We start from the raw sequence: 22,642 nt of genomic DNA on the forward strand, positions 1-22,642 counted from the left end.
ATTCTCATAGATAGGAACGTACAACTGTCTCATACTTCTGTGACAGAACATAACCCTTTATTAATAGGAAGAATTTAGAGGATTCTGTGGTGCAAGAGTTTGTAAAGATTAACATAGGACAGAAAGTATTCCACTATTGCAAATAAATCTCTAATAAAGCCTGGAAGGAAAAGGAATGTTTTGCTTTGGTCATTAAGTCCAAAAATTGGAGTTACAACTTAAAATTGGGTTAATCACTAAATGGTAAGGCAAGTTCTAAGTGTGCCTGAGAGTGTTTGTACTTGATTCTTCTCTAGCAGAATTTCAAGGCATTTACCTCCTATTGGTTTGTACATTAATCCTCCTGAAAGCTGCCTGGCACTTGTCTGGAGCTGATTTAAGATGTCTTAAGCACTTTGTTTTACCCTGGCACAGTTATGAATCTCATGCTGCCTAAAATGGGTAGTGCGTCCTCTCCAGAGGGTGCTTAACTCTAGGGCTTTTTTTTTTATTTTGACGAGCTGCAAAAGAAAAAGCAGTCTTTAAGAGAAACACCCTCCATCTGAGGTTGTGTTGTGAATCAGAAATTGCACTCTTGTGCGTACAGAACAAAGCACTTTTAACATGCTGCATCCCACTGTGTACATTAGCTACTACTGTGGCTCTAATTAGCTCTGCCAGGGCAGTTGTATCACTTCATATTAGCCACCCAACACAGTTGGCATAACTGGGAGGTGAGTCTCGCCATGTATCCCCTGTACAATGTACACAGGACAGTGAGCAGCGGGCACAGGGTCAATCCTGAGAATGTCAGAAAGAGGAGACAGACCAAAGCAAGGACTAACACTGCCTGAAAAGAGGGGCTGAAATCCAGAGGATTCATCCCAGACTCTTTTCTGGTAAGGTGGAGGAGCATCGCAAGGATAGAAACTTGGCATTCAAAAAAATTCCTGAGGCATCAAATGCTCAGGAAGTGGGTACCATAGCTTAAGATGGGTACAAAAAGTGCCCGCATAACCCTTCAACCTGCAAATTTATGAACGTGCTGCATCAAGAAATACCTGTAAGGTGGGAATTTTAGATAGAAACCCAGGAATCGCTATTACACTAATTCATTAGTTTAGTTCACTCAGTCTCTTCAGATTATAAAAAGAAGGCTGAAACACTTGATTGCAGTGCTTAAGCATCTTCACAGGAAGTAAACAGAAAGTATTGCAGGGTATTTTAATTCATCAGGGAAAGCACTACCACAATCAAATGTCACATATTCAAATTAGAAATAATGATTTAAAAAAAAAAATTATAACACCAAAGTTATTAACCTATGAAATAAATTACCAAAAAGCAAAAGGTCTGCCTGGTATCTTCAAATCAGCATTGTTCTTCTGTCTGAAACACTAGTTTGTGTTAGACAGGCAGTAAGATCAAAGTATCTAACAATCCATTCTGACATCAAAATCAGATGGATCCGTGAATTTTGAAAACATTCATTTAAGTTTACAGCTGACTGAAGCAAAACAAACACAAATGAACATACAAGTTCTCTGAGGAGGGAGAGAGAACCATGCCCAACAGTCTGCATCTGAACCAAAGTAAAACTGTAGTTGCCAAAAATCTTCCTGACGACAGCTAAAGCTGATGAAGTAGTATTTCCTTTCACGTACATGACTATATTCTGGACATCACAGAAAATAGTTTTTCAGTACACACATTTCAAGGAAAACTTCTCACATGAGGTTATGTTGTTATGGATTTTCTAGTGCCCGAGTCCAGCAAAACCTGCTTCTCTTGATCCATAAGTTCACAACAAATAGCTTCTGACGTCTTCATTCAAAAATATTTTTAGCCATAGATGTTCTGCCACCAATAAATCAGGGTACATTTTGACAGACGCTTGATTTTGTACATCTCGAGTACAGCCTACACCTTACATGGGTGGTTTTGTTCATAATGCAATTGCAGGTAAATATATCCTTGTGTCACCCCTAATAATTGCAAGGTTGGGGAAAAACACGAATAGAGCACTCCTATTAATAAAGTGATAAAATAGCATTTTCTCTTCTTAATTTAGCAGCTCTTAAGCTTCCAGTCATGTTTATTGTGAAGCAGCAGTGCTTCCCAGCTAGGCATCTGCACTCTGACCTGGTAGTCCAGTACTGGGCACTTCCTCCAACCAGCACCTTCTGAAGACTTTGGGAACTAGAAAGTTTGCTGTTTTGTTCCCAACAGTGTTAGCTATTCCAGGAAAGGATAGTACCACTCCTACAAACCCTGTTCTATTGAACATTAATGATAGGCATTTCATAAATCACACAACAAAATGGTCTACAAGCTGGCTCCACGTTCCAGCTCACACTCCATTTTTGTTTAAACCAGTCAGGTAGTTAAAAAAGAAAAAGCCACAAAATCAACAAGATGGATTTGGGCTGAAATTTTAGTAGCTAGACCTTCACATTGTTACAAACTTCAGGTTAGTTACTTACCAAACTACTGTCAAAACTCCTCTTGATGCTAATTCATTTATCTAGAAACAAAGGGGGCAGCTCCAATAGTACCTCTGCTGTAAGTAGGCACAATATGAAAAGAAAAGCTATCACTGCAGCCTTGTAAAACAGAGTTTTGGACCTTCTACAGTCTCACTCACAGCAGAAGATGGGAATGGCTCAATTTCCTAAGCTAGCAGCAGCGAGAGCATTGTGAAGGTCAGCAGCAGGAACCCCCTGCAAAGCTCCAGAGCTCCCACTGCCACACTGGCTGACTTGAACCAACCTGATACATATTCTCTCAAGCTCACCATGTCTCTTTATTTATTCTTTAATTTCCTATCAAACAACATAGGCCAGGGTTCTGTTCGTGTATGTTCCTGCGATTATCTTTAAATTACACACTGTTGTAAATGTGATCATTTCATTAATTTATGTAAATAGGACCTTAGCCAATGACTTGGGTGTTATTTATGAATGAATCATGCTGCTCTGAGTGGCTGGGTATATTTAACTGTCATTAATTTGTTCAAAATAGCTACTAATGGGTTTCTTTAGCTCATTACTCTTGTAATAAAAAGCCAAAGAGATGACTGGGTTCACATGGAAGGGCTTGGGTAACCCTTTCTGTTGCATCCCAGTGTCCAGCTTATAAATACACTTCGCTTCAAGTCACTCCAAGTGATTTCAAGGCAGTAGCAGGTTAATGGCTCAAGACAAAAAATGCAGGCTTCAGCTGGCATCAGCCCATGAACAGCATTGAACCATTTCTGGAAACTATTTGTTTTCACTTTCTTTTGAGTGAAAGGAACACTATTAAAATTGGAATTCTGGAAAAACTGAAGGCTCCAAGCCCAAATTGAGAGTAGAAATATAAATAGGTTCAAATCTAGCAATGGTGTGTTAGAGGGAGTAGCTAAATATAAGGACTTCAGAAGAAACATGTCACTCACCATGGTATAGCTCCACTGATTTTATGATTCAGAAATACTTTCCATGAAAAAGGTTGCATACTTGTAAGATTTTATTGCATACTTGGAGGACTTTATACGTGCAAAGTGCTGCTGAAGTTTTTATAGTATGTCACACAGTCTGTTTTGCAGAAAAATGTTATTTTTGACTACTATAATCTATTGCTGGCTGGGCTCAACATCATCATACAGCTGCTGTTAAAATCATCGTCTTGGCTTTGACGCTGAGGTTACATCATACTCCTTTGTTTCTCTGACTTCTCTTTGCTGTGCCACGCAATCCCTTATTGCTTTTAATCTCAGGTCAGTAAAGGTCTACCCTTCGACCCCTTCCTTCCCAGGAGCCAGCAGCAGGCTCAAGCTCGCCTCCTTCAGAGGTGCCCTCGGTGGCTGTGCAAGCCAGCTGCTAGCTAGTCTGCTGAAGAGCCAGAATTAACGTTCATGTACTAAGAAATGCCTGCCTTTCCAATTACCTCGGTTTTCTACCTGTGGTGATCTTGTACGATTTAGATTTCAAGATCTCTGCATCAGGGACTTCCTTTTCCATTCACAAGAGTCTGCACCAATTAAAGAAACCAAGCAGTGTTGATCAGATACAGAGATTAGCTCATATTTCAATGCACCAATTGGGAGATCTTTTAGATTCTTTTCCTGCACAAATACTGGAAACACTCCTATCTGCAAATATACTACAATATTTGCTCGAAGTTTGTTGTTTTAGCAGACATCCCCACCAGTTAACATTTTGACTAGAATAACCATGGTAACAAATGCAGAAGGCTAATGAGCACAAATAGTTCAAAGTTGTTTCAACTACCCCTGTCCTGGCCTACTTGCTGTATGTGCATCAACAAATCCTTTTAGGATAACAGCAGCTGTTTAAATGATCTTTTTTTCAGTCATTAGTAAATTGATGCTTCTTTCTTTCTGGTATTTAAAAGCAAGATGAGACCTACTTGTGGGAGTAAGAGGACTATTTAGAGCTGCATTAACCTTTGCTTCCCACCCCTTATAAGATCTGTGAATGCTGAAGAACAGAGGGAGGAGACACTCTGCATGGATTCTGTTATACCAAAATTAAGAAGCTGTTTTGGCACTGAACACAGGAATAAAAAGCCTGTCTTGTATTTTGTCCTTCATTAATTAAATGTAACGGTGTTTTTTTAAAAAAAAAAAACAAAAAACAAACTGTATAAATTTCCACTTGAAGTTTCACACAGATGGTTCTTGTAGAAGCTGAGGTTTGACCTAATCTAGTTTTGCATAAGACATAAGGCCGTCTGAACTCCATGTATACACTGGTACCTTATGGGGTGTATACGCATCTCATGAAATCTGTTGACAGCAAGATGTAGCAATTCACAACAGTCCAAGGCCAACCTGTGGATTTTGAACTGCACAGAACTCAGTAGCAAGTCAAGTATGGGTCTTAAGCCAGGGCTGTATTACAGATGTTAATTACTTCAGATTTTTAGCTGTAAAGGGAAATTAGGCACCATTAAGGATTGCCGAGACCAGTGTTGCCTTGTGGGATGCAGCTGTGTGCTCAGCCCCGTCCCATCACGCAGTGGGGGAGCGGAATCCCCTCGAGTGCTATCAGCGTTACTGCCAATGCAGCAATCCCACAGATTGCATTCCCTCAGCTCTCTGAGGTAGGTAGATCTTGGCAAGCTAGTCTGAAGTGTTAGCCAAACTGTGTGCTCCCTAAGAGTTCAGCTGTCTGGGCTATACAAATCAGACTGGCCCCTCAGATTCATGCAATTAAAGCACAGCAGTTTCTGTGGCCAGTGGTGCAGGCAGGAGTGACGCAGCTGGTGTCATGTCGCTCTTCCTAAGACATTTTGACTCCATAGACCAGGAAGGCATTAACAGTGAGGCTGCTCCTTCAGAGAAGTGTGGTGTGATGCTCAAATTCACACCAGTGAACCTAATGCAAGAGGCCCACCAGGATGCCGGTTTGCCCCCTCCCTGCCCCACAGACGTTCGCACAGGCAGGGCGGTATGAAGGCTCCTTCCAAACAACCCCTCTTCCTCACAGGATACTGTACACAAACCAGTCCTATGATGGAGCCCCTGCGCAATCACAAAGTGAGGGCGATCATATATCACACGTGCTGTTTATAAGCATTTTCGTACCATTCTTGTTTACAGCAATTTGCTCGATACTTTGACCATCATTTATTTTCCTTTGAAGTGCCCATGATCTCAGAAAGGGTTCAGTGAACCCCAGTGACGCTTGATTCTGGATACTGGCTGGGAAGAGAAGAGAAAATATCAGGATATTTACAAAATACTTGACTTTTTGGTATTTTTTACCTAATCAGAAGCTGTTAAACAAGAAGTTTCCAGAAGTCTCCAAAACATTAAGTCAACTTAATGTGACTAAGCACCCTTACTTTGAGATTTATCTCAATTTCAAAATATTTCAATCATTTAGTTACCTGAAAAGTAACCCAGCTATGAAACCCTGCCATACTGCGTAACTGCTCTTTGCTCAAAATTACACCACACCTTATTAATCCCTTGCGGGGGCAGGGCGGGGGAAGAAAAAAAAAAAAGAAAGAAACCTCCTTTAACTAAAGCCCGGAATGACTCGCAGCCAAAGAGGCATACTTGCTTGAGCGTCATCTAAGTACAGTACACTTCACAGTTCATCATGGTATTAGTCATACTTAAAAACCACGTATTTTAAACTAGCATTTAATATGTATGTCCACTACGCATCTCCAGGATTAATTTTCTCAAACACAAATTTCCCTATTCAATTTGTGGCAAAGTGTTTTCCACAGTCTCTTGACATTGAGATTAATCAAACAGCACTCTGTGCAAACTCCATACCTCCCAAATACAAGCTAGGTTTGTGAGTCAGCTCCACACACTGCAATACTATTGAAGCAAGACAAGTATGGCACTTCAAAGGCTGTCACTTACAAGACATCTGACAGTAACGTCACCTAAAATATTTCTAGATATAGTGAAAGCAATATGTAGTACCCCAGATTGATTTAGCTGAGTATGTTTCAACATTGAACAAAGCTCAGGACTGCAAAGTATCAAGTGTTTGTGGAATACAAATATTTTTTTCTCTACAATATTCAAACATATGACAGTTCAACATGACAACCATAGAAAGCAGCTTATGAACAACACTGAAATATTATTAACACGTGTATCACTGGTACTGTAGTAGCTTACGTAAATGCAGGTTGCATTCACACTACACTCCATATAAACTGCATGAATAAGATTCTTGCCCCCAAAGTGATACCAACCAATATATTTCCGCTTTTAGGATACATTCTCAAAGCTTTAAGCTATTCTTTATTTCTGTTGATATACCTTATCTCTGTTTCATTGCAAGATTTCAACTTTCAAATGTCTAAACTTATGACTGAATGCTGAATACATTGCCCTTACCATTATGTTACAGCACGTTACTTTTAGAACTAGATTTGTGGTATGACTAAGAGAACAGAGTTTGCTTTTCTATTCTTGTTCTCCAGTATATACTCAAAATTCCCTCTCTGAATAGGTACAGTAGGCAGCTTACGCTAGTAATATCTGTGAAAAAGCAAACATGAAAGGTAAAGGAGCAACAACTACTCAGACTTTTAAAAGCACGACTGTAGTTTCAGAAGTATTTTTTAAATATGCAATTCTTTCTGTTTACTGGCATGTTTTAGATAGCTGCAGTCATGCTTTTAGCTTTCATGGACTACACACACCTTCTGTAAGTTTAGGTATTTGGAAGCAATGCAAACTTACTTCCTTTTGCAAAGGAAGTTTTCAAATTACTAAACCAGTACAGCAGATTTTAAAGGTTTGCAAAAGTTCCTGTTACCTGCTATTGGGAGAAATAGAGAGCTGCTGCTGGTTTTCTTTTTTCTTTTGCTGAACATCATCACTTTGATTTTCACAATCTAGTTTCTTTTTCATATGTAACTCCTAAGGACAGCAGTCAGTTATTCAGGTTGTGCAGTTACTCTTTCAGGTCCTTATTTATCAAAACAATCTAATCTTTTTATACAGACAAATTTTACATGAATTGAACTGTTCTGGACCAAGTAAGCTATGCAATAAATTACAAGCTACACTTTACAGGTACCACAAAGCAGAGGACTGACAGAACATCCATAAAATCATAGAATGGTTTAGGTTGGAAACGACCTCGATGATCATGTAGCTCCAACCCCCCTGCCATAGGCAGGAACACCTCCCACCAGCCCAGGTTGCCCATGGCCACGTCCAGCCTGGCCTTGAACCCCTCCAGGGATGGGGCCTCAACAGCCTCTCTGGGCAACCTCTTCCAGTGCCTCACCACCCTCAAAGTGAAAAACTTCTTCCTAATGTTTAATCTAATCCTGCCCTCTTCCAGTTTATAGCCATTCCCCCTCGTCCTGTCACTACATGCCCCAGTAAAAAGTCCCTCCCCAGCTCTCCTGTAGGGCCCCTTTAGGTACTGGAAGGCGGCAATAAGATCTCCCCGGAGCCTTCTCTTCTCCAGGCTGAACAGCCCCAGCTCTCTCAGCCTCTCCTCGTAGGAGAGGTGCTTCAGCCCTCGAACCATCCTCGTGGCTCTCTTTTGGACACATTCAAGCAGGTCCATGTCTTTCTTATGTTGAGGACTCCAGAGCTGGACGCAGTACTCCAGGTGGGGACTCACGAGAGCGGAGCAGAGGGGCAGAAGCACCTCCTTTGACCTGCTGGCCACACTTCTGATGCAGCCCAGGATATGGTTGGCCTTATCCATCCAGTTATTTAACATGACACCAACTATAATTGTTTTATAGTATCATATGTAGCCATGCCCTTTGACGTGCATCATATAAAATTACTAAGAAATTTTCAGATAATTTCTAACATTAGATGATCCTTTTGTATTTCAGTTGGCAATACTCTTAATGATAACAGCACTGACACGTCAGGATTTTTCTGCAGGTGACAGTTTCTGTGGTATAAACTCACAGGAGAATCCTCAGTCAAGTAAAGCTCTGTATTTCAGGAAGGTGCAAGCAGCCCCAGCACTGCCCTGCTGCAATATAAAGATGCTGTACTTGGGGCTAGCAGTGAAACCTAGTACATACTCCCCGTTAACAGCAATGAGTATCACAAGGTTGGAAAGAGGTGTGTTGTCTAACACATTTTATAAGGGAATTTATTATAGCAAAAAGCAAAATATGCCATGGAAGCCCGAATTCCATATGACTGACCAGCAGTGATTAATTTTCAAGCCAGAGGTTCCTGCAGACACTTGAAACAGTACGATTTAAATCACACTTACAAGAACTTGCACAACATTTCTTTTCCCCTGTTACTGGCCTCCATGCTCCCTTTTGAACATACTACACTAAAAAACACTTGACAAAAATTTTGAGAATCCCTTTCACTGTAGCTCTGCAAGTGCGTTAGGCATCATTTCTTCAGATAGACATTCATTTTCAGGGACACTTTTTTTTTCTTTTGAAGTCAAAAGCAGAGGGGAAACATTAGGGGGAAGTAGGAGCCATCGTCTACAGCTTTTTTTCAGGGGTTCTGTCTCTTGAGACCTTAAAAAAACAGGCAAACAAACAAACCAACCTGGAAAGGGACAAAAGAACATGGGTTCTTCCTTCCTGGTATTTCCTTTCTACTTCCCAAAGGCACAGTTGCTTTGTCTTTAGCCAGTAGAAGTAAGCAATAAAGCAAAATGTAACCAAAACAGACTACAATGTCTAATTATTCTCTTTTCAGGTGCTTTTCTTATTCCCTATATCCTCTTCTTAATCATTGCTGGAATGCCCCTGTTCTATATGGAATTAGCACTGGGACAGTATAACCGAGAAGGGGCTGCCACTGTGTGGAAAATCTGTCCAGTTTTCAAAGGTAAGTGTCCCTCTGCTCACTTGAATAGCACTGTGAGGGTGCTACACACTCGTGATCACAAAGTAAAGGTCTCATTTTTCCACAGACAGCATATTTGCTGACCTTTCCCCAGCCCTTGAAGTCAGAAGTCTTTTTATTGTCACAGGTGGAGGACAAAATGGGAAAAGCCACAGAAATCACCTTCAGGGTGATTGCTGACGAGCACAACAGAGGAGGAGTTCAGCCCTGTCCTCCCTTTGCCCAGCATATTGGGGAGTGGGAGGAACTGGGTATCACTAGGTGGAGGGAGGGGCTGGCAATGCAAACATCTGGAAATAACAAATCCCACCGGGGTCAGTTCAGCCCTGTCTCCGCCAGCAACTAATACAACCACTGACTCCACTCAGTTCATTCTGCAGCGCTTTCTCTGCAGAAGTCAGTGTACCACAGTAGCAAGAACACTAAAACGGAGTTGTGAAGACTGTAGTTCAGCCACTAGACTTGTAACATCATGTGAGTTATCTGTGGCTCTGTACCTCAGTCTTCCTGCCTATGAAATGGGAGCAATGATTCTGATAGACTTGGTAAAGTGGTTTTCAAATCTAGCAATGAAAAGCACTTATTAAAACCTGAACATTTTTATTACTATTGAGTGTTTTCCACGAGGGTTAACTCTCCAGTGCCACTGAATAAAAGGCTGTGGACTGTTGTCTTGTGCACTGAGTTGCAATCATTCTGCAAGGAAGAAATAGCCGAGGTTAGATGTTTGGATACTGATCAGGGTGTTTGGCATTGATCAGGGATAAAGGGATCTCCCTGGGTGAAAGAAGCCATATGCTTTCTGTACATGAAACAATTCTTGAGGCTCCTTAAATATTTTTCTTAAGCATTGCTTACCAGCAAATATGTTAAGTTCCCTTATATCTATACCAGATTGTATCTAAAATCTTATGTAAAAGCCTTTTCAACACAGAGCTATTTGAAATTAAACCAGTCAACCTCAGCTGATCTTAGAAGCTTAAAATTCAGATCGTGTTCATCCCGTCACTGACAAAAGCTGAGGAGCTTAACAGCAGCAATCCAAACTTGGCGGATCCGGTGCTTGGATATAGGTTACACTGAGTAAATGTTAGTCTTCTTTCTCGAAATACAGCTTTCCTCCTCAAGGAGTCTAGTGCCACAGAATAGGAAAACTGCAGGTTTTTTCTTACCAGTCAAACCCAAAACTCACAAGAAAATTAGAGATATAATAAAAAATAAATAAGCAAGCTAATAAAAGACATGCCCCAAAATTTTAAAATGAATTCATATAGATTTACCCAGCCCTTCTATAATCACTTCACGGGAGACAAAATTCATCCCAGCACCCTGCGACCTGAAGACCCTTGCTCAATCAAAACTCCTGCCAGTATCAGTTAATACCTTTGGACGGCAACAAGGATTTTGAAAACCTAACTGAAAAAATTAGACCTTTAGGATCTCAAAGTGTTTGAGCCAAATACCACTGTGCTCAGAGGCACTCTATCTGTTGACTTCAGGATTGAAAAGATGATGAGAAAGGAAAACAGAACTTATTTCATGTATAGTCTTGTTGACATTCCAGCTGTGTTTTTAAGCTGACATTTTCAAGGTGGACTAAACATACACTACTGTTGATTTTTAGGTCTTCTTATTACTAGAACATAGAATAGCATAAGTTACTTGATTCTCAAAAAGTAATAAGCATTGAGTTGTATTTGCACCTCAGCATTAGTATGAACCCAGTACTTCTAAAGTTTATCAAATCTTCTGATAACACACAAACACATTTCACTGCTAACGCTTTTGAGTTGTTTCTAGGATAACTCAAATCTCTCACTCACATGAAAAGTACACAGTCTACACAAATTTATAACAGCTGCTCTAAATGAGCAGCACTATAGTACTAATTTTAGCTATGAATATTATTGCTATGAACTCTAAGGACTCTACTTCTAATGAGATGCTCTCATAACACATGCAATTAAAAATATACCCTGTAACCTTTGCAACACAGTCTGTTTTCATCTCTGCATTTTCCAGGGTCTATTTTACATTGTGGGCGGTGCAGCATTACTTTTAAGAAAAGCTAGACCTAGAAACACGAGAGCAGATTCATTCCTGAACATTCTTATGATTTCAGAGGAGTGACATTTAAGATACATTTGATCCAGTATTTTTTAATCTTAGTATTAAATAGCTGTCATTGTCCTCCTAAATTGGAGGAATCTCAGGAAATCATCCAATTAGAGGGCAACATGTATTATTTGTACTTAGTATTTTAACATTCACATTAGCATTTAAGAATTATCCCCCTGGGTGATTCACCCCTCCGCTCCATTCTGTTGATCATAATGCATCACTAGAGTTTGAGTGTTAATGTACTGGATTCATTTAAGCACCAAGGATTTGAAGATACAGTTTCATCGTTACTTTCACAATCTTTTCCCCCAATGTTAGGGATGAGCAAACTGGTCGATGTATTAAAAGCCTCCTGAAGAGCAAAGAGTAACTTTGGTATATGCAGCAGCCTTTGAACTGCCAACTCGTTCAGGGTCAGCAGCTATTCCTTACGCAAATTTTAAACCAAGGATTAATGCTCAAAGTGAGTGCTACTTCCTTGCTTTATCAAGAAATACGAAAGCGTAATAATCTCCAACTACTAGGCCTCCAATGCATTATCTCCAAAAAACTAAACTGAAGAAAATTAGAAGTAAAGGTTTACACTCGGGTGCTGTGACAATACAGTGATGATAATCATAAAACAGCTGTAGTCTCTACCCATTATATGTAATACAACTTTGGGATAGGATTCAGAGAACAACGCTGCACACAGAGTAAAGGAAGAAATTATATACGCCAAAGTAAGGCAAACTTCCTGAATAATTCTGGCAACAAACTTTTGTTCTGGTCTGACATTAGTACCAAAGCTTCCTCCCAAGCCATTGGAAAATGTCCATTTTAATGAGGACAACATGCACACTCTGGGGCTCTCTCACTAAAGGGACCCTCCAAGCACCCTTCACAGTACGCAAAAACACAAAACAAATGTTCAAAGAGAATGCTTACAGTGAGGATTCTGTAAATCCTGGGGAGATAATAAAATGGTTTGAAGGTCCACACACAGTTTAGCCCCAAGCTTGATATTCACCAAGATTTACTGGCACGCCCAAGAACCGCTTGGAGCCCCTCAGTGGAACAGCACAGATTGTTTCATGCATGTTTTGGACCTAGGTACACACTGGCGGAAGCCAATCTGGAGAGTAACAATGGGAAAGAAACAGGAGAGGGATCAGTGTCTGTTCCAAACTAGCTCAGGGTGGGAAAATGAGGCATAGGGAAGCTTCACTTAAGTCTCGAGCTTTACTTTTCCAAGAAAAGTTGCCAAGGACTCTGACATTATGAAGATGAAGTGAGCTTTACTCCTAACATGGGCTTGCAATCTTCTGCATTGGAAGGAAATCAGCAACAGAGTTGTACAAGAGCAAATTTTGACATTGCACTGCTTAATTTCTTTTTCTGGCAAACAGCTGGACTTCCTAAAAGCCAGTCATTTTCCAAAATCATTAATATAATTGTTTGTTTTAAGGTCAGTGACACTGTGTCCACATGTGTGCATGTAAACGTCAAAAAATTCCTTTTATTAGTCTGAAGATCTAAAATGAACTTGCAGCCATGTATGGCTGAGTTTAACTACAGTGTTTGCATATACTGTTGCACATAAAACGCAATGTATAATCTAGTTTTCCTTTGTCTTTAGGTGTAGGCTATGCAGTGATACTCATAGCTCTTTACGTGGGTTTCTACTACAACGTTATCATAGCTTGGTCTCTGTATTATCTATTTTCATCATTCACATTTGAGCTCCCCTGGACAAACTGCGACAACAGTTGGAACAGCCCAAACTGTACAGATCCCAAACTCTTCAATGCATCAGTGCTTGGCAATGGTACCAAATATTCAAAGTACAAGCTCACTCCTGCGGCTGAATTTTACGAGTAAGTGTTGACTTGACTTTGCTATTTATTCAACATTTTATGTCTAAGAGTGTTTCCTCTAGAAGGTAAAATAGCTTAGCATCCAGCCTCTAGAATAAGCATCGGAAGACGAAGGTTAAAATGGATTTGTAATGTTGACCTGTATTCCTGTGTGAATAAGACTCTTGCCTCTGCGAGCTCTGATTTCTCTTGTACAAATGCACTTGCCACTGAGCAAAATGGAATTGGACAAAAGACATAGATCTTACCCAATGTATCACTTCTGCTTGCACCAACTTTGCCAGGGCAAGGAAACACAGCAATACTCTGACAAAGACGACTGTATGCCCAACTGAGCCGACTCTTAAGGCTTTAAAATAATCATTTGTTCAACAGACTTGGTCTGCTTCTCTACTTGCAAAATATCTCAGAGCAGACCTCCGTTTGCTCAGCTGCTTCAATAGTTCAATGAAGTGAGAGGAAGCGCTGAGCAGGAGAGCGCCACAGTTGTAGAAAGATGGGCTTTTTCTAATTCCTAAGCAAAACAGCATTCTGCAATATGGGCCAAGACCGACAAAGGCACACTCAAATCAAATGCTTGGAATCAAAACCAAACAGGTATGTAAATCAACAACTGAACTATAAAACAAAGATATCAATCTGTGTATAAACAACTGCATTATGGACCTCCAGGAGAAAATGGGATTTGATTAGGATAAAGAAAGGATGACAGGCATCAGGCTAATTGCATCAGCTGTTGAATTAATCTGAATAATAAATTAATATTTCTATGTTGGGAATAGAAGGGTATCAGGGCACACACCTGCTGAGCAGAGTCCAACCCTGTAGAAACAAAGGGACACAACTCTTCCCATAAATAACCTAGTGTGTGTTACAGCATGCCTGGCTACAGTAGGGATCTTGAGGTCTGTGTTTATAGCTCTGAAACATTTGTGGCTGCTATTTCTGCTCTGAAGGCAGCAGAGTGAAAGATCAGTAGTGATACACAAACTGTTGGCAGGGGTTTGGATAAACTAAACTCAGTGCTTTGAAAACAATAAGGGGGGTTGAGTTCAAAGAAACTCACTACAATGGCAAATAATGACAGCTAGGAAATCTACTGGCCTTACAAAGACAATGTATGATGTGTTCATAACCGAAAGGCAAAGATAGATCGTTTCTAGCAAAAGGCTATATACGCATGTAGTCAGTTAAAGAACTTGACTTTGAAGTGAACTAAAAGAAATTATACATTCAGCAACTTCAAACAAAGAATTGCATGATTACAAAATTTTCATTTGAACAGCATTTAAAAAAAAGGGGGGGGTTATAATTTTCTTGTGCTTAAGCCTTTGTAAAGCAAAATGCAATCCCTATATTCTTGCTTTGCTCCTTTAAAGTGGTTCAAGGCATTTTCTGTTATCACATCATGCTTGGGGTATGATTTTGACTCTGTAATGGGTGAGGCTGTGGTAGAATCTATTCACAACGTTTTGATTTAGTTCCACTGATCTGGGAAACAGCTCAATTTGTGATTCTGTCTGTACATTGAAATTTGAAATATTAGGAGTCTTTCCTCACCATGAAATAGATTCAAGGTGCAGTTTTCAGAAGGTAAGAATAAAAAGGGAATTTGACTTTTCATTATGCTTTGATCCCCGAATTTTGGGGCCATAATTAAGTCCCTAGGCTCTGTGATTATTAGCAACTAGATTATATTACAAAAATGAGAAGAGTAACCACTCATGTAACACAATCTCTAACATCTGCTTCCCCAGCTGTAAAAACAGGGAATCACATGGGGCATTGTGTTCACTTATCCAGTATTTGAATTAGCTCATCAAGTCCAGCCGTACAGCTCAGGTGTAGATCCAAACTTGTGCAAAGTTTTAGTGTACTCAGAGCCAACCTAATAAAGACAGCCCAATTCAGAAAACAGTGTTTCTTCTCTTGTATCAAATAACCTAACTCATTCCGATAGTCTTTTTACAACAGGGAGAGCTGAATCTTCTGATTATAAAGTTTCATATTATGTGCAATAGGGTCAGGAAATAGCAGTGATGATGTAATAGTAAATTTGCATCAGTATAGTGGGTTTACAAAGTGATGCACCATTTTTGGATGCAGTATGTTAAGCAACAGTTCAACTACAGGTCTTGACTGGCTATGTTCCCTCTGAAAAGCCCTTCAAGTAAAGGCTGGATATTCCTTTAAGAATAGTGGGCGTCCTTATACCATACTGCACTACTGTTTGAACAACAGCTGAACTTGGCCCAGGTGTTTGTACAGGACTCACACCTGATTCTTCCTAGTAGATAGCCATTAGTCACTTCTTAATCAACAAATCTCTGCCAGAGGAGAACTACAGTTCCTGACAGAATAGTTTGTGTCAGGTCAGTCTATTCCTTACAGCCAGAAATCCTAAAGTATTGACTGGATAGATAATTTATCCTTCCTTAGTAATACTGTGGATGAAGAGTTTTTAAGTAACAGCATCATGAAAACGCCAGTTTCCAAATTCTACGATCATGTTTACTTTCTTAAGGTTTGTACTGCTATCCAGTGGTGCAAGATACTAGCAATATTAGCTGTTATTAGCAGTAGCAGAAACAATTACTTTTTGGGCAGTAAATTTAATATGACAGATTTCAGATTCTGAGTTTTGATAAGTTGTATAGGGAAACAAGGAAACAGAGCAGCTACTTTTATACCAGAGGGAAATCAAATTATGCCACTCAGACTTCAGTGGGATACCTGTGGAAGCCCAGCCCCTGCACTAACACAACAAGATATCATAATTAGTGTTATTAAAACAGGGATTGAAAACAGCAATAGCAGTGGTGCCCATTATAAAAATATCATAGAGAGGGAGTGATTTTGTCAGTTGAGGTGAAAATAAGTTCCACTATTCTCCTCAGTACTACTAAGGCATACGGGAGACCAACCAATTTGGAGTATTTGGGGCTGTATTTTCAACCATAGTAACTAGCATAACAAGAACTCGCTGCTCTGTGTTACTGGGATGGCACTGCAGCTTATGGAAAGCTTGTTAAGGGTGCTAAATGTGCCCAAGCACTGAAGTCTTCAGCCTCAAGGCTACATGCAAGGTGGTACAGCTTGAACTTGGCTCTCTAGGTTGTATATTTACATCAAGAACATAGGCAAACTTGCTTTGTTGAAAGGCTGAACTGGAAGCAGGGAGAGCAGAAACACCAAACATCTATTTTGCAGCTGGAGAATGACTGAAGAGAGGTACTTCAAAAACAGGTCACAAGCAGAAAGCTGGTGTGGTTCCCCTTAAGAGAAACCGACACTTCTCTTTGGGACACAATTCCCTTACACAAAGCTGGCCTGACCATGAATTTAGTATAGATTATTTCCTAAAACCATGCAGCTGCAGAGCTGACTGTCTCTATCTCCACCAGTACAGGAATAAACTGCAGGAAGAAGTGGGAGTACTGTGATGCGATAGTTCATCTATCTTCAAGAAAGGCACCTCCAACAGAAATATGCTGATTCTCACCATTTACATTGAGTGAGAGAAAGGAAAACTTGCTAAGAATCTAGGCTAAATCTTTCAGCTGTCCAGTATTTGGCGGGGAGGGAAAGCAGGGAGAAACCTCTAAGCCTCAGACTTGGAAGAAATCACTTCAACAATTTCCATGCCAAGGCAGTGACAGGCAGACTTTGACAAACATATTTGGCTTTTGTTTTCAAGCCTTAAGAGTTGGGCAATAATTCAGGTTGAAGTGGTTCTACACTTAGACTTCTTGGAGTGTTTCATTTTACTAAGTCTGTTTTTAGTTATTCAGGCTTAATTCAAAGGTACCACCGACATAACAGGACAGTTGCTTACAACAGGAAGGAACGGGACCTCTACAATACTTCATTAGAGATAGTTAAAAATCAATTATAAAGTAATTGCACACTGCAAACTTAGCAAAGCAAACACTCCAAAATCTGGTAACAACTGGTGTCCTTTTGCTAGCAATAGTCAGGCATAAGAGAAATCCAGTTAGGAATAAAATGTCAATTCCACATCTCTTTGGAGGCACACATTACTTTAATTACTTCCCTCTTCAGAGGTTTGGAATTAAACACACAAAATGCAAAGGATCTTCCATCCTTTCAATGTATGTTAAAAAAAAATCATTCTAAATGCTTTTTTGGAAGAACATAAGTGCACCACTGCAAAAAAGTGCCCCAAGCTTCTCCATGTCGCCCCTATTTAAATACTTTATCTGAATACAGGCATACTTTATACTTGTTCTCTCTGTTCTTATGTCTGGGAAAAGTCTGTTACCATCTTGTTTTGATTTACACTGACAATTAAAAAATACCAGTTTGGAGGAACAAAAGCGCTATTCTTCTCACAAGGTACTGTGCCTGTAAAAAAATCACAATCTGTTGTAGGAACAAATACCAGCAATTTTAAACGAAACAGTGAAATTGTCAACAAAAATATTGAGCTATGGCTATTTTCCTCTGATAGTACTTTTTCACAGTACTTTTTTCCATTCTTTCTGTATAAGAAGTAAAACATTTTTACCGAGTAGTTTTTGTCCCAGATTCAGTAAAGGAAATTCACAGAAATCACAAGTCTGCCCTGCTGTGAGTAATCACAAAAAGCTACCTACAAACAAGGAGTAAAGGCAACTTTCAGTCACAGCAGTCTGCATCTATCATATTTATGAATATCAATTTATGATAAGTATGTGAACCGAGAATATGCCGGAAAAAACCTTCACCCTGTACAGCAAAGATTACTTTTACAGACCAACAGCTTTTTGCTTTGGGGTACAAGTCTTCCCCGGAGATACCACCACAGAGCAAAGGGTCCATATAGTTCAGTATCACGTCAAATGGAGTGATCAGCAGCATGAGCTCCAAAGGAAGATACAGGATCCTATCCCCATAGAACAATTGTGAAGCAATCTCCCCCAAGAGAGAGCAAACACCACTTTAACAGTGGACATAAGCAGTTCTGCCTATAAATGCTTATAAAAACCGAATCAGACAAGAACTAATGAGCGTGGATAGCCCTATATTCTGCTAATCACATCTGGTAAGAAAAGGCTCTGAGCTCATGCTAAACATGATCAGCAGTTGTCAATGATGTACCACTTTCACGGACAGCAAACCTCCACTGAATACATCTGAAGCTTCTTTAAGAGGTTTCTTCATGCAACATCCATACCCTGTAAACTAATTAGAGAGTTCATGAGCAATGAGAAATTAAGAATCTCTCTAGATATCTAGACTTACTCATCTTCTGCATCTTAAATGAAAGGAAAGCTGTCAGATGTTTCTGACAGGTTTGAAGTTGGGTAGCAGTCATCTGTTTACCTTCACAGAGCTCACGCAATCAGGGACTAACAATAATTCTAGCCAGGTTCTGTATCTTCACCCCTAGGAAAACCCCCTGAATGTAACAGAACTCCTCTGATTTCAGTGCACTTAGAATCAGGTATATCATTAAATACTTCATGTGAGAAATTTGCAGCCACATTGCCAAAATCGCAATGAGCAAGCAAGCTGCTTTAGATAACAATTATTAAATGCACAGGCATATTCAGGAAGTGTTTAGTGTTTATTCATCCGTAGTCTGAGACTAACATACTGGCATCCCTACACATTGCATATTTACTTTTTGACTGTGTTGACTTGTTTGGACTCAACTAAGTAACTCAAGCTTTCTCTTTTTGACTCAGCGTACAGAAATATCTGGTAAAATTATTTACATGCATAAAATAAAAACAGCTATCCACAAATATTTAAATGCACAGCTTTATGGAAATTTACTTTTCCAGTATATTCACATCTTCACATTTGTTGACCGTTTCCTTACACAAAGAGAAAAGAAATTAAATGTGAGTACAGTGGAAGTCAATCCGTATAAGTGTGTACACATGTTCTTAGGCTTTGGACAGCTTTATGGAAATTACTCCTAAGCCACAACACGGCCTTGCGTAGCAATTCCAGAAGACTGGAAGAATGACCATTTTGCCAACTTAAATTTGCAGGGGGGGGTTATGAGATATTGCAAATGTCAGGAGCTGCAAATTATGCTGCATGCAGTTGGCTTGCTTTGTATTAACTTGTAGGAATCCTAACTGCTTATCTTTACATACAGGATCCTGTGTAGTTTGGTAGTGGTACCAGGCTCTGAGCAATAATTACAGCAGCTGAAGTCAGTGCTGCAGCACCTCCCCTATATTACCTTGCATTTGAAATTCTGGCAAGCAAACGCAGAGCCTTTCTCTGTGGAACATCTCCACCTGCGCATATGGCTCAAGGCAAAGCCAATAAAGGTGTCACACACAACACCCATTTATTTGTATTCACCTGTTTCCAATCAAATGACCTCTACAACACTGTACTGACATAGTGCCACGGCTAGTGTTTCTGTGTAGCTTCTTACAGGGGAAGCGCTTGCTCAGGCAAAACTATCACATCTAAGTATTAATCTACGAAAAGGCTACAGACATAACCTCACTGTGTAAAGTAGCCAGCACTACAACAAAAGTCAAACCATAAAGTGACCATGCATTTGTTTAAATGTGTCAGCAGGCCTCACTTTGTTGCATATGGGCCTATTCCTATGGTTGACTTTGTTCTGGCAACTTTGTGTCTTTCCACGCACCTTTTCTGAAATAAGTGAAGCTTCATGAAAGCTCAACAGCTTCTTTGGAGAGGCTGAGGCTCTTCTTTTATGACTCTCCTGTCTCGGGCAGTGCACGGTCCACAGAGAGTACTGACTGAAGCACCCCTTAACTTCCTGACTGAGGGCCGGGGCAGTTGGGAAGACGTGCTCTAACTGCTTTCCATGTATCTTCACGCAATCTTTTTTCAGGAGTTCAGTATTCATTAGATCTACAGAGGGGTGAAATTCAAGCATTTCCATTCTATCTGCAAATCTCATTATAATGCATTTAAAAGCAAATTTTGAAAATCTTTTTCTCAGTCTGCTATGCAGGCTTGAAATGTGCTGAAGTGTGGCACAAATACCAGGGGAACTCAGAATTATTAAGTTAATGGGAGAATTAAGCTGGGTGAAGACTTCAGTGAGCCGAGATAAACATTCTCAGTGAATTAAGAGTTTAGTCCTGGTGGCCATATACAATTTCAGGATTATCACAATTCAAAAAGATATACCATTTCATTCCATACAAATAATAATTTATTATATGGCAGTCAGGGTGCCACTGGTAAATAATCTTTCTGTGATTCCCAAAATCTAGCTTGAAGTTCATTACACAGGTCCATTCTCCAACACAAGAGGGAGCTGAAATATCTCAGGAAACAGAAAAACCCAAAGGTGTTGGCAAAAGAGAACGCAGTATCCAAGAGAGGTGGAGTGAGTGCGTCCAGCTGAACCCAGGCTGGCTGCTGCAGAGCCCCTGGCACACCTTGGAAGCATGCCCAGCGCTCCAGGGTCTGGGAGAGGTACATAGTACACACTGCGCATCAGATGGCTCAGGACCTCTTTCCTGTGTTCTCGGCTGTAGGAGAGCACTCTCCTGGAGCCAGGCCGTCCTGCATCGCAGCGATGCCATCCTGAGATCTTTACAAAGCACCCAGAGGCACCCAAGCAGCTCAGCCAGCAGCTGTATGTGTGGCAGAGCTGAGTCTGAGCCAGGCTAACCCTGCTGCACTCTGCTGACTTCACATGGAGCCACTCTGCTATCTCTGCACTGCAGCTCGAGCCCCAGAATTAGTGAGGACACACTGGTGTTCAGTCTGAACAGAGCCAACTTGGGTCTGCAGCGTTTGTACCACAGCTGTGGATACACACCTGGTGGATACAAACTGCCATGGAAGTAGTACAGCTGAATGTAAGCAGTGCTGTACTTGAAGTAAAAATACCTGGAGTCTGGAAAACTCTGTGCAAAACCAACTCTATCCACATCTGCTTAATGCAGATAGCCCAACCTTCCACAAATGAAAGAACCAACCGTATTTCGTACTCTGAAGGTAAGTGGCAGCAGTGACAACTGAACTATGGTTGCCCAAATATATAACACAAGAGATGCATGTAGGAGAGCTTTCTAATTGAGCACAATTATCATGCTTCAAATTGCCTTCTAAATTAAGTATGTAATTTAATTTCTATAGATTGCACACTGTACACACTAAGAGTCCTTTTAGCATCTTCAGTCTACAATTTGCATTAAGTTTTAAATCATTAAAAAAACAGTCTAACTACCAGAATAGGACATAAAGCTCAGGAGACCGGGACTGTATCTATTTATATCTTAGCCAATTTGCTGATACTTACTGTATGCAAGCCATTTGGGTTTGATCCCATAAAATTGACTCCTAACTTTTAGAAGTACTTGGAAGTTCTTAGAAGTATTTAAGTTTTTAGAAGTACTCAATATGTTAACTAACAAATGAACACATTTGTTGGTTAACATACTAATTTTCTGTCAAGTTTATAATATTTTTGCAATCTGAACAAAGCTGATACAACACATTTAAGAATTGTTCAGATGAATGACATGCTTCTATTGATCACATCAAATTTAGGCAAATTAACTTTTGCCTTTAATACAAGGAGAAAGAATGAACCTATAATAGCTGTGTGATCATATTCGGATTGAAACCTAAAGTTGTAATTGACTTGGGATTGGGAAAATGAAGTCTACTCCAAGATCTTTAATTGATCTGTTCGTACAAAACCTGCTAAGTTTCCAAAATACAATGATGTAAATCTGCCTAAGGATGAATAATACAAAAGGCTCTTTAGAAAGTCCTTAAAAAGAGCCAGTCTGACAAAAAAAGTCTAGGAGAATTCTACACCTAAAACTCTTACCTCTGTTTCCTGGCTATGGATTAAATGTTTTGGAGTGAACAAGATACAGAGTAATTTTCAGATCATGACCCTTGATATGTCTTTTTACTTTGGTTTGGTTCCCCGTTTATACTCTAATACTCACCACTTCTCACAACAAAGAGTGAAGACAAAGCAAAGGTTTATTATAAACTGTATTTTATAGATGGGAACACTAAGACACGGAATAATTTATTGGGTCCAACATTGCCTATTATTAGAACTATGACTGGATCCTTCATTTACTGAGTCCCACTGAGCAGCTGCCCCCTGCCTCCTCAATAATTTGTCTTTAGTAGGATTTATGTGTGAATACAGCTGGGCTTCCTGTTTCCTCTTCACGATCCAACACCAAATTAAAAAGGACCCAAGTGCTGCACAAAGACAAAACAGAAGACAGTGGGCAAACAGATTACTGTTTGCTGATTTCAACAGAGGTAAACTATTTCCCTTCAGCTGAATGCAGTCTGGAAGTAAGGCAAGAATTGGTGCCAGAGTTACTGGGTGACTACGGGAATCTTCCCAGCAGAAAGCATAGGG

General features: G+C 40.1%; 1 protein-coding gene across 1 annotated transcript in view; it reads left to right on the forward strand.

Annotated features, from left to right (window-relative positions):
- The first annotated feature begins 5,252 nt into the window (after positions 1-5,252).
- LOC104287754 (sodium-dependent noradrenaline transporter-like) overlaps positions 5,253-22,642 on the forward strand; it is a 52,883-nt gene continuing 35,493 nt past the window's right edge. Inside the window, exons 1-3 of the mRNA XM_009886490.1 lie at positions 5,253-5,388; positions 9,164-9,295; positions 13,053-13,290. Coding sequence (XP_009884792.1) covers positions 5,253-5,388; positions 9,164-9,295; positions 13,053-13,290 — 506 coding nt within the window. The remainder of the gene's footprint in view (positions 5,389-9,163; positions 9,296-13,052; positions 13,291-22,642) is intronic.

Source organism: Charadrius vociferus, unplaced genomic scaffold (genome assembly GCF_000708025.1).
Source record: "Charadrius vociferus isolate BGI_N301 unplaced genomic scaffold, ASM70802v2 scaffold400, whole genome shotgun sequence".
NCBI lineage: Eukaryota > Metazoa > Chordata > Aves > Charadriiformes > Charadriidae > Charadrius > Charadrius vociferus.